At 39.1% G+C, this 13,890-nt stretch overlaps 1 protein-coding gene across 1 annotated transcript in view; it reads left to right on the top strand.

Annotated features, from left to right (window-relative positions):
- The window catches only part of LOC105622348, a 26,596-nt gene extending 12,846 nt beyond the window's left edge, over window positions 1-13,750 (top strand). The window contains exons 4-5 of the mRNA XM_012203768.1: window positions 9,124-9,396; window positions 13,599-13,750. Of these exons, the coding sequence (XP_012059158.1) occupies window positions 9,124-9,396; window positions 13,599-13,750 (425 nt within the window). The remainder of the gene's footprint in view (window positions 1-9,123; window positions 9,397-13,598) is intronic.
- The last annotated feature ends 140 nt before the right edge of the window (window positions 13,751-13,890 follow it).

The raw sequence follows: 13,890 nt of genomic DNA, 5'->3' as shown, positions 1-13,890 counted from the left end.
CTCTCTCTCTCTCTCTCTCTCTCTCTCTCTCTCTCTCCAGATTATGTATTGACAAATATTCTAATATGTAACATTCATTTTATTTAAGGTTAGTTACATTAAATTTTTAGGAATAATAAAAATAACCTTTTAACAAATTAATTGTAACATAGTTATTACGCTACAATTATCTTAGCGCCGAGACACTACCATGAGACTGCCTCCAAGTAAATTAATATAAGTGATTGTTTCGGATATCGTATTTGTTCAAAAATTACAGTTAAAGTTAGTGTAAATAGGTTTTAATATAATTAATGAAAAAGAAACTCATTTTAATTAAGAAGTTACGCTTTACATAGGATAATTTCGATATACGTAAAAAACTTAATTTATTAAGTATTATTTATTATGTTTAAGGTAAACTATATCAGTAAAAACTTTGTACTGTCTATTACTATGAAAGAAATATTAGATATCCGAAATACTTATTTTTTCTATTAAAGAAATAACTATTTTATATCCTTGTATTTTTTGTATATCTCATAGAGGTGAAATATGTGGCTACTTATAGGGGCAGAAGAAAAGGGTGGGGATATGTATGGGTCATGAAAAATTTACAAATAATATTTATAAATAAGACGTAAAATAACACAATAATTTATAAAATATGTTTATAAAATTTTATTAAGGAATAAGAATGATAAATGAGATATATGAAATAATAGATAATAATTACAATCTTCCTACATTACAAGTGTTAATACATGAGGTATATATTTCATGTAATGCGTTTATTGCATTTAGTGCACTGAATTCAATCTACTCTCTTTTCATCGACCTTTCCTAAACAGTTTCTTCGAATATTTTCACACATTTCCAAAAGAAAGCAAACAGAATTATTGTAAACATTATAGGAAATGTGAAACTGTCCTTTCAAATGTATAATAATTGGCTATTTTACGTAAGCTACTTTATATAAGCGCTCAAACACCGATAACGTGTCTCATCGGGTAGCTCCGAATGAATAAGGCAGATTATAGAAATAAATAGAGCCGTCGAGCGAGTCTTGAAAGCGTGCCAGCGGCAGGACGAGTCGTATTTGCGATCAGAGGGAGTGAGCGGAAGAACTAGGGAAGTGCGCAGATCGAGTGCAGGCACCACGCGCGTGGGCGAAGGATCGAATGTCATACAAATCGTCGGTAACCTAAGCCAAAACCAGCTCAGTTCGCGCGCGAGCTGTCCTGGACACTCGGGTCATCAATAACCAGTCTCTGCGCCGCTATCGGCGATCGAGCGATCTTAAACAAACGAGCGATAGAGGGTGTCGGAGAATAATAAGGTGAAGAACCTCATGGTGCAAGAGATCGTTCGATCGACAGTACAGTTATACGATTTTTTATCATCTCCAGCAGTGATCGAAACAAATAATAGATGAAAAATTTATATATTTATAATAAAAATATAAAAATTAGTTATAAACAGCTTCATTATTAAATGAAAATGAATCATCGCTTCTGCCAATCCTGTGACTGAGCAGTTGGCTTTCAAGGCAATCGCGACTATCTTGAATTGAGCGAAAAATCAGTAATTCTAATGAAAGAGTGGCCACGCTCCTTGGTGCTTAGCACTAAATTCAGTTTTTGAATAACGATTTAATAATTTCAGCATCGTAATAATTCATAGAGCTGTTGAGAGCAAGAATATCGCAAACCTGCGTCATTAATGATAAAATTGTATCGCATTTGTAAAATCATAAATTTGACGGATTTTAATCCCATCTTCAAGCTTTGTTTCAAAAATGACAAACATCGGCGCGTAATTTGTTTGAACTGGAAATTGTAAAAATTCACAAAAATATTATTTAATATTATAACACCCTCTTTGAATCGAATATGACTCTCTTTACTCATTCGTGTGTTTAACTCTATGTTACACTTATGTCCGTTTTCATTAAAAGATTAACTTTAATTTCGGTTCAATTTACTCTTTATTTATATTTTTTTAAGATAGATCTAAAAATTGGAAAAAGATAAAAAGTAAATTAAACGAAATTAAAGTTGATCTACGTTGAAGGAAAAGGAATTAATTAATATTGTTATAACATTGTAATTTGAAGTTAGTACAGTAATGAGACTGATTTGCCTCTTGTAAATATATGTTCTGATAAATATTTGATATCAACCATACAGTGTTGAAAATATTGAGAAATTGACTATGCAAGTCTAGAAAAGATGATTCAGCAAGTTGCACCTAATTGCGGCTGCAGTAAAAGTCGGAGTGAACGTCAAACTTCGGATTAAGATTTCTATTGTCTGCCGGACTATTTTTATTTCTGAAGTATCGAAAGTATCGAGAGAGAAAGCTCTTTTGAAATTATTGACATTCCTCAAATGATATTTCGAGTAACGACGAAGAACGGGCGAGCAAACTGTCTGTGATGTAATCAGGTTTACGCGCGCTCTAGAAAGTCGCAGAATTTTATCGCCGGCCAGAGAAGAGATTGGCAGTGAGAGTGACTCGACCTATAATATACATCAGCGACTGATTGTGGATCCTCATGAGGGCGCAGGGGGCCACTCGCGATGAAAAGGCTTAAATTGGCATGTCATCGATTGAAGAACAATCCAAGACGGCGGAATTCGATGTCTTTCTTTCCTATTAATCCAGCAGACGTTGCGAAACGGCTCGGCAGGGTAAGTAAGAGGATATTTCGCCGTGGCCGAGTCGCTGTCGGCGGCGAAGGCATCGCGTACGCTATGAGGCCAGTCAGGTGTGACGGAGCGCATACTAACGCGAGGGCATAGGCTAACAACTACTGCCTCTTGTAATTGTTCTTCGAGATCGAACGAATCACGACGGATACACTGCCACCGCCAATCTTTTTGATGAAAACAACAAAGAGATTGGTAAAAAGTTTTCTAAATTTGTTAAATTTGTAAATCAAACATCTTTGTTTGAAAATTTTGTTCGAAATTAATAGGAAATAGATTTCTGATTTTATCAATAATAGTGATGAAGAGAAAGAAATTTAGCTTATATTAAATTCAGCTTATAAAATCAAGAAAGAACAAGCGACTTACAGATTTACTTAGCCTTACATTCATATCTTGTGCTTATTGATCAACTGAAAATCAGTCATATATTATCAAAATACTATTATCTAAACTTAAATCTACTTGCTTTTCTTATTTTACATGTCATAGCTTTTTTATTCTATTTATTACGCTAATCTACATTAATATTATAAAATGTTACATGCCTAAATCCTATTTTCTTATCCTCTTAATGTTATGATGATGGAAATAGTAGAATTTCAGTGATTTGTACATGATCTTAAATATATAAGTCAGAGCATAGACAAGATTCCTGATGCAAACACGTAAGCTTATTAAAGATTAAAATTGCAAAACGCAAATCGCGCATTCTCGTATATGAAATTACAATTGGAAATTACGCGAACGGGCGTTTGGCGAAGGACAAACACGCGCGGCTACCGACTTCAGACCGGCTTCTCATAGGGTCGAAACTAACTGGGAGTCGGCGGAATCGAACGTGCTAACATGGGGTTTCCATTATCCGATTCCGCGAGAGAGCATGCAGGGGCAACGTTACAACGGTGAGAGGGCTGCTGCTAGCTAAGTCGGCTCGAAACCGAGTCAGGATTGCCGGCGATTCGGTGACCTCTGTTAGGCGAGATTACAGGCCGGGACAGCACCTCATCTGCCTGAGGTCATAAGTCCCGTACCTGCCCGGAAACGCATTTTCCTACCGCGTATCGCCTACCGGGACTCCTGTCCCTCGTCTCGCGTTTGCGTGTACTCGAGGAAATATATCGCCCGCGCATTACTTGCCGTATTGCGAGATATTAGTTTGCGAGCTAGTTACGACTCCGGCGCCAGGCATCTACGAAATCTCTGACGTAACGATGTTCGCCAGCGCAGCGCACCGTTACGCGGATTAAGCGACGGGGAGGACTTAACGAGAATCACGAAGGAACACTTCCCGCCGCTGCCGCCACTTTTAAAAGTCGTCCGCCGACTGATTGTTCCGTTCCTTCACCGTCATTAATCCTCATGACGTGCGCGTCGGCTCTACCTGAGAATACGTGACTGAATACCGTGCATCGCCTGCTGAAGCAAGGGTGGCTTACGCAAAAATTTGCTCGCCGTAATTGGCGATGGATCAGTGAACACTGATGCGGCTGTTACCAGTAAAGTGTAAGAGTCAATTACAAACTGCGATAATGTAATTAGTGCTTCGGAGCGTCAAAATTAATATATGATACGGAATTATAAAGTAAATTATTATACATATTATAGCAAGTATTAAGCTTATTTTGTGTCTATAATGTTTGAACAATATTGGACATATTAGGAATTTGATCATTTTAACTTTCTGTATCTCTAAAGCTATGCTCACTTAAATTTTTTAAAATTAAATGTCCCACCATGTAGCAACGTTTGGCATAAGTATATGTAGTTTAATTTGAAATTTGAGGACTGCAAAATGAAATAAATTTGAGATCATTCTTTATTATTATTTCCATATGGAATAGCGTGAATGTCATCAGTTATATAAATGGATAAATATATCTCCATCTCTTTATTTAACAATAAATGCAAGAAGCATCGAGAAAATGCTTAAGAAAAGCCGAACTATTGCAGAGCTCGTTTCTTTGGCACGAGGCGGCACTTACCTAATAGTTGCCATTATTCCTATGTTGCAGTGGACAGTTAACCCCCCTGGGCCATGGGGCGTTACAACGCTATCGGGGCATTTCTCATCATTCGCGGAAACAATATCGGCATTACGTGAAGAGAACATAATTTCGCGCCCGGCGTTGAGCATGATGTACGACCGAGGCCACGCACGGTAGTATATTGAGCCATTAAAGTGTACGCGAGAGCATAGCTCGTCAGAATAATGAACAGACAACACTCAGGGTATTGCGTTAGGCTAGGCATTATTACTAATAATCGACATCTGCATGTGCAAAACGAAAAAGTTGAATTATATGAACGCTAATATATACATGCCATCGTCAAACTCGAAGAAATAGCGAAAACACAGTTGTTAGAAAACAATTGGAAAAGGGTAAAAGGCATCATTTATGTTTTTTTACTTGATTGGTTCTACATAATATGTAATATACATATGTTATGTATACTGAGAAAAAGTCTGGTTATCAAATGTTATCAAATGTTAAGTGTTATAATTTCAATCAAATATTTTGTTGTTTGAAAACCAAAAATAATTTTGCTTTTCTAAATATCTAATAAGTAATTATTATCAAACATAATAATATGTATAACCAACAATTTGGTAATAATTAAATATTTAGAAAAGTAAAATTGTATTCGATTATATTAACCGAACATTTGATTGAAATTATATCACATTTTGTAGTTATTACTAGACTATTTTTTTCAGTGTACAACGAATCATTCGGTATTTCGACGTTGTTTCGAACATTACCGCTTTCAATTGAATGACAATCAATAATCTCCTTGGAAGACGTTGGAGCGCAGGTGACGGGGTGGCAAGTGATTCGGTTATGTTCAAGGACAGGAATTGGGGCCCTTTGACAATGTGTAACGGAGCGTAGAAAAGTACGTTACACGGCGAAGGAACCCCCTGGATCCGGGAGTAAGAAGTCACGTGGGAACAGGGGTTAATTAAGACTGGATGGTGGCATATACTTCTCCGCAGCCGGGCACAAATCACGACACTTGACTATTGTTGGTGCGGCTTTTTACTACCGCCGCTCTTTTCTACTGGCCACCAAGAGCGAGACGAAGGGAATCGACATTCGCGACCGTTAAGATGTTATCGTGTCTCTGTACGATCTGGAACATTATGCACGCCAGGGGTAGTTCCTCGTTTCGCGAGCGAGGGGCGCGCGGTCTTTTTGTCGTGACACATTTGTCGCTTTGTGCGCTTTGCTTCTAAATCTTTGTGGCTTAATCTGGACTATCGAATTACGTATTGTTGCGCGACTTGTCGCTCATGTCGTTATTCCGCATAAATATACCCGATTAAAATTAATATATACACATTCAAGATGCACAGTTTAAGTCAGTTATCTTGTTTATCTCTTTTTAATTTAATGTTAAAATGTTCAATATGGTAAAAATAATATTTTTTTCACGTTTAATGTCAGAAAAAGATGACTTTTTATTTTACTTAAATTCTTATTCTCGATATCGTATTATTTTTTCAGTTATGATTATATTTTCGGAAGGAGGTATAGCATTTATTAATAGATGTAATAATTTTTTTATATAATGTATCCATCGCTTTTATATAATATATAAAAAATCATTCATCACGCGCTTTCGTTCCCAAATTTTGCCAGATGGTTGAATCATCACCGGAGCAAAATCAAGATGTATCTCAGAGTACCAATTAGATGGCCGTTGACGTTCCGTTTCTTGGCAGAAGGGCTCGCGAACCACTTGTCCGATAGTGTTCCCGTTTTTCGTCCCTTTGATTCGTCGTGCAGAAAAATACCACTCCGCGCGACCACCCCAGAATCCTCGAGCTCTAATCGCGATCTACGCGCTCACGTCCCGAACACGAAAATAATGAACCCGCATTAGGGGTTGCAGAACTCGTGAATCGACATGGATGAAAAGGTACAAACGAGGGGAAAGGGACGGTCGGCTCATTGTGCGCGAGTCAAGTGGCGAGGTCTCGAAAAAGGAACCGGCATCAGCTTTTTCGCAACGAACGTCTCGGCGGCCTGTCGGAGTCGATCCTTGCACACTCGATGTCCCCCGAGTAAATAGGGAAGGATTAGTGGACGTTGAGACGCGATGACGACTTTATTCGCATGTTACAGCCGCCGCCGGTGGTACAGCAGCGTCAAGCAAATTTACGAGCAACGAACAAAACTTTGTTCGTGGATAATAGGCTCCTCCTTGCAGGACAAAGACACGCTCGTACAGCCGAATTATGTTTGCACCTGAATAGCATTTCTGAGTTCTGCATAATAAGCGTCAACAAGTATTTTCATTTGTACGAATAAAAATATTAATCATTTATTCTTTATTCTTTGTTACTCACGCACACTATATATTATATATATTTAGAAGATAAAGGTTTATTTTTTAAGTATTAAATTAAAAAATAAATATTTGTAATAGTATGTATTGTCTCACTTTGAATAGTCCGTCAATAATTTGTATTTAATTCGAATGACTTTAATCAAATTAAAGACCGAAACATTTGATTTGATTTATAGACTTTGTTATGGCTCGAATAGCTTATGTTTTAAATTATTTTAAGAAATTAAGAATTAAAGAAATATTGGCTCATATAAAAAAGTTATTGAATTAAACATCGACTTTGTATAAATTCATTTACATAAAATTTTAAGTCAGTAATATTCTTGTTATTATATGCATTATACTTATTACTTATTATGCTAAATAATGTATAGCGACACAATTATTGCTTAAAACGAAATATAAAGGAAGCCTTGAAACAGCATCGAAAGATCGCAGGTAGAACAGTAATAAACATTCATATATGCCGACGTGTATCCGGGCGTGACCTCACCCACGTGATAGCGCGAACCTGTCGTCTGCTCGAGAAGGAGAGAAGGAAGAAGAGGAAGAAGAAAAAGAAGAAGAAGCAATTCCGACAAAAGCGGCGCAACGCCATTCATCCTACAGGAGACTTTTTCATATGTTAAACGTCTTGTGTCCTGTGAAAAGGACTGTGGAGATTCGTATGAGTGAGGCGTGATACTGAATCAAACGTCTCGTAATAAAGGATGCTGCCGTTTCAAAGGACCGTGGGATCATTTTTGTGTTTAGCCCCTGGTCGTTCTCGCGCGTGATGCAGAAGACAAGAAAATTCGAAAGAGTTATTTTTAAGCATTTCTCTGTATCGTGTAGATTGTAATATTACACAAAGATCGAAAAGTACCGTAAAATTAAGACGTATAATTTGACCTATATATATGTCAGATCCAATAATATCGGATTTCTCAGTCACAAATGGCATGTACAAAAGATGTCAACATTCCGCGGCTTGCTTGTGAAAGTTCCTCCTACAGACATACCGTACACTTTCCAATGCATCGACTACTCATGATTGCACGTCTCAAAGGTTCATCCGATCCCCTTGGTAGGGGATCCCAGTCGAGGAGTGCAGCGACCACAGTGCACTTTTTAGCTTGAAAAGGTACAAAAGACTCACTCACGGAGTTTGGTGTTCAAGTAACTTAACCCACACTTGATATAAAGCGCGCGCTGACCTCCGTACGCCGACCTGAAAACAGGGATCCGGGCGTATCTGGTGTACCGTCGTGTACCGCGAGCACGGGAACCCAAGAAGCTTCCTCCTTGCGGTAAGGATGCCTCTCTCGCTTAGTTTAACACAGCGGTAGCTATGAAAAAGTGGCAGCGGCTTCCTCAAAGGACTCGCGTGCAAATAGACAACGCAGCCCCAGTGAAGACAATGCAACCTGAAACGGATAGTACCACGAGGGAGAGTTCAAGACGTTCTAAAACGATAGAACACGAAAAAAAGCGACGGAAGATGCGCGTTCCTAGTAAGGAGCCTTCACCTTAATCATACTTGGATTGATTCGCCCGAAATAATCCACTCACTCGACCAAACTGTTTCTTTCATCGATTTTCACTCGCTTTTGTGGTAAACCAACGAAGCCAGTTTGCGGGTAGATTTCGTGGAGATTCTCTTTATGTTGTTCTAGCGCTATCGCTTCGCATCTTTCTGAGTAAAGACATGTAAGATTTAAATGCAAAGTATAGTGCACGAGTAAATTACGTGAAATCAATTAGTATCTCGACGACTATTTCCTTATTCTGTAACTCTTAAGGACAGTGTCGGTATCATATATTACATATTAAGAATTATAGAATAAGAGCCTTAGATAAAACACTAAATATTATAGTAAATTCGATTGGATGCACTGAGCACATTAAAGCCGTTATATTGATTTAATCAGAATGTAAAAATGAAATGCAAATATTTCGAATTATAAAATACATATTTTATCTAATAGTACAATAAAGTGTATTCAGAATCGCTACTAATTTCACAAAAATTGACCTTTCTCCCAATTTCGGGAATTCACAAATATAACTTGCAAATGTTTAATAAATCTTTGTACAGTTAATATCGTAGAGATAAAGTTAAATGCTTATGTGCTCGAAAGATCCACGAAAGCTCCCAAGCAGTCTCACGTCGATCGTGAATCCTCGCCCGCGGCAATCGTCAATCACGCTGCTTTTACGCTCGCACGGACACGCATACACGAGTGCGTGATCGGACGCGCAGGTGGAGAGGCTGGTGCCGGAGCGCGTTCGCTGGCGGAACAGGTTAATCTCCAGGATTCCAGCAATCAAAGTGCCATCGCCGTTTACGGCCATAGCGCGAGATTTACAGGTAATGCGCGTCGTAAGGTAGATTATACACAGTCGCGGTTTCGTACCAGCGGCACATAAACGACCGATTAATCCGAAAATACTGTCTTGGCCCGAGGATCTTGCCACCCTACTCTTACCGCCGTGCTACCATCGGCGAATACCACTCGTCCTATCCGATCTTCCTCTTCCTTCTCCTTCCTCCGGCAGTTGACAGATGACGGCCCTCCGCTCCCGGTGGAGTTCGTTCTGAGAATAATTAAGCGAAACTTTAGTGGTCAATATTCTACGGCTGTTTATTCGACCGATAAAGCACGTGATGTACAGGCACCGAAAAAAAAGATGCTAATTGTAATGTCTACGCTGCTAATGCGCACGCGAGGGCTGCGACCGGATGACGAAGAGGCCGCGTGCGAGCCACCCCGTGGAGGCCGTTGGTCGTTCACGCAAAACGATTCGTGACTTCTAAACGCATCGCAAAGAGAGTAAACTATAACCAGCCGCTGCGATGTAAGACATCCGGCTGTCATTATCAAACTCAGACAGCTTGTTAAGAGTCGCGATGGAATTTCGCATACCAATAACAGATAGGAGTGCGCACGAAGTAAGTTCTTACTACAAAATATCGAAATATTTATACTAGAAAATGTCGAAATATTTATGCTACTCTCCCGATGAAGAAAATATCTATTAATATTTTTCAATATTTTTCAATAGATTCACGTTACAAGAATATATGTATATAAATCGACATTTGCTCATCGAGTGTTTCTCGACACACTTGAATACCCGCTTTCTACTGCAACAATCGCAATTCGTGTCAATCGGTACACGATATTATCGGCGCACGTAGCTTCCCTGGGGTGCGGTTCTTCAATTAGCACACGCGCGTTACGTGGAATAATAATCGGACTGCATGGAGAAGGAACGGCGGCGTGTATCTTCTTCATCTTCCGGAGAACCTCATTAACCCAAAGCCGCTCAGCCGGTCTTAACCCCGTTCTCCGCGAAGTCTGCTAGCAGGTCGTGCGCGATAAGCTAATCCGAAAAATTAATTCCTTTCTGTAGGGTGCCAGGTGTCGAACCGACTGTCGGCTCACGGCCGCGTGTGTGTGTGCGTGTGCGTGTGCGCGTGGACAAGAAAGAAGGACCGTGGCCTGTCCGCGTAATTAAAACAAGCGTGACGAGGCCTAAACGCTTCCGGTGCCCGGACGCCGTGCACACGGGGGACCTCGAGCCGGAAGCTGGATAAAAAGTACCCAATGAGAGTGCGGCATGGTGGATATTATCCCCGTGTGCACGAGGGATACAGGTCGATAACCTTCATACCATAGAACCTAGAAGTATTTAGTCGATGGCTGTATGCTGCAGTAGATTATTTAGAGTCTTTCATATTATCAGATAACTTGTTTCTTAAATAAACATTGAATAATTAAATGCAATGAACACTAGAGCCGGTGATGCTATTTTGACGATAATCATTTCAATTCTTCTTATTTTTTCTATTAATATTCAGTACAAAATATGGAAAACATGTAAATATAATACAAGTAATTTTAATGAATAATGTCAAATAATATCAAATAAGATAGATTTTCTCTAAGTGAGGTTAAGAAATTATCGAATTGACGTCTTCGACAATTATAGCAGGATATCATCGATGATTCTAATGTTAAAACGTTAGCTATTCACATATCATGAAATTAGAAAATTTGTATTGTGCCATTATCCTCATGTTGTACAATTCAACAATTCATAGGTTAAGTATTCGACGATACCAAGATTAGATGAATCACGCAATCGTCAAAACATAAGCTAAGGGAAACCGTAAAAAACCTCGCGGTATGCGAATGATGGAAAAATTATTTTTACGATTCGCTCATTCTCGCCAGCATGGCAAGTGATTAAATCAACATTGGTAACTAGCGCGTAGAAGCAATGGAAGCGATCGATTAGAATGAAATTGCGCGTTCCTATGGCGCGGTAAGCGGAGGTCACACCAAGAAGACTGCGATGGAGATGGAGATCTTGAGAACGATGAGTTCACAGGCAGTTCTATTATACTCCTTAACGGCAATCATCGGCAATTGTCTTCATGTCAAGCCATATCAAGAGAGGCAACCTCCGCGTATTCAGATTTTACTAGCCCGGGCCCTGAAGACGCGATGCGGCGTTCTCGTGTCTCCTCGTGTCATCCTCAACGAGCCTTCACACAATGATAGCATTATCGTGTCATGAACGTGCCTCGCTCATCTTCCGAAGAAAGTAATGAAGCAGTGCGATAGTGATGTAAACAGCGGGAAATCGGTCAGCTTGTGGTGACTCAAATCAAATTTCTCAATATGAACACATATATGAACACGCGAATTTAAAATTAATAAGATTAGCAATGTCTGTGAAATAATTCCGAGTTAAAAGATTAAATGCGATTTATTTATAAATAACTTAAGAAATAGTAACGGGGATGGAAAACCCGATATACGGACTATCTCAAATCGCTATCCTTGAACACGATATAATTTCTTATTAGCACACCTTCAAGTCACGTTCCCAATCTTTTACGGAGGAAAATAAATTAAGCGGGTAGTAAAGTAAAACAATCTATCAACAAGGAGATAATTCAATATTAACTCAGCGATTCTAAAGCAACTCGTGGGGAAAATTCTACGGGGATTTCTCGAGAACATCTGCGCGCGAGCGTGTTTTCAGGTAAGGATCGATTCTGCTCAGCGGGGACACAAGTATACTAGATATATAAAAGATACTCGAAATGTGCCATGCGACGTTGCACGCTCGATTGCGAATGTCGCATATGCCGTTTACAGCTCGTTTTTATTCCTTGGACCGGACGTCCGTGGGAAGTGCAGGTTGCACCTTCAGAGGGGGATGAAAGGGCTTGTGGGGCCCGACGGATGCAGCTTGGGTCTGGTAACAGGTCTCGCACGACCTGGGCCAAGCCTCCCCGCACAGGATTTCACCTTTCATGTACCTATACTCGTATGTATGCTTCGGGTACCGCGGTCTTTCCCGCGTACAGGTGAGCGCCGATTATTCCTCTGGGTCGTGCGAAAGCGATTTCGTTGTTGTTGTCGTAACATCGAACAGGCAGCGCGCAGTTTCTTCCCGAGTAGAATAGATCGTTATGCTCCGCGAAATTTCTAATTACAGTACTCGACAGTCATAAGTTGCTTCTTATTCGTTACCATTATTATACGTAACGCTCGGAATAAATCGATGAGTTACGCCACGTTTCGTAAAATTATATATGCTCGTCTCAAAAAAAATGTTTGCGATACAACGAACTTCTCTGTTGTCCTGTCGACAGTGGAGACGTAATATATACTCGACCTCCGATACGAGGAAGCTTGTTTTGAAGATTTTTGTTGTAATGTGAATAATAATTCACGTCTGAAACTCGGTTGTTGGAATTTGACTGGGATAGGTGAAACTTAATTTCTTCTTGAATACTACGTAAGCAAATTACTAGATTTTTATAAGATTTTTATGTGGGGCAACTTGTATTTGATAGAGATAACAGTGAAATAATATAGCAAAAATCATATTCGAGAAATTTAAATTAATTTATTTAAATATTTTAACTTTTGTCATTTTTTTATATTTATATAGTCCTGTATAAAATTCCTTAATAATATATATTTATTTAATTATTATAATGATTTTATATTGAATTTATATTGCAAGTACTTACATATTACACAGATGAACTATCAGAAGCAGTCATGTACGCGATAATGAGATTATTTCGCAGTCTATTTTTCAAACGGAATGAACAGCCTTGAGGAAATGAGGGTAGCCAGCATTACGTAAAGGGTTAATAACACTCGTAATCAGTCAGCTAAAGAGGGCATTACCTGTCCAGAGCTGAATACAGTTTCTTCTCTTAGAATCCCTACAGAGTCTTAATATAACAATATACACGCTGCATATTATGGCAGGACGTGATTATATGCTGCGCAAAAACATAACAAGGTATACGACTACCAACATTGGCGTGGAAATCAGTGGATTGCTTTCATATGACATGATAATATCAACGATTCTCATATTTGATTTATAGATAACACGAAATTCTAATTTTTATAACGAAATATTAAATAAATTAGTTATATAAATTATTTGTTATATCTTTATTAACAATTCATTTCTCAGTGAGAGCAATATAATTGTAAACCCGATTAAAATAAGAAAATCTTTGCGATGCAGATGAGGAGTTTGATACTTTCTCTGCTCTACTCACTTCTCTTTGGAAAATCTTAGTGTGGAAGAATATGCATAAAGAGGTCATAGGAAATGCATCCGAGAATTCGAAGCAGCGTGATCCTTATAATGGATCCATGGGGATGCATTTCCCATGAAATGACCGCAAGGTGGTCCATCGGGTTTCTCAGCTCTCTGCGCCGGGATCTCCATCGACACTAGACTCCCATGGAGTCCCATAGACCCGTACACCTGCCCGCGCGATCATCGCCCCGCTAGAAACTCTCTCTCTCTCTCT

Source organism: Atta cephalotes, assembly GCF_000143395.1.
Source record: "Atta cephalotes unplaced genomic scaffold scaffold00043, whole genome shotgun sequence".
NCBI lineage: Eukaryota > Metazoa > Arthropoda > Insecta > Hymenoptera > Formicidae > Atta > Atta cephalotes.
The sequence above is the reverse complement of the archived record's forward strand: the minus strand, read 5'-3'. Positions and strand labels throughout refer to the sequence as shown.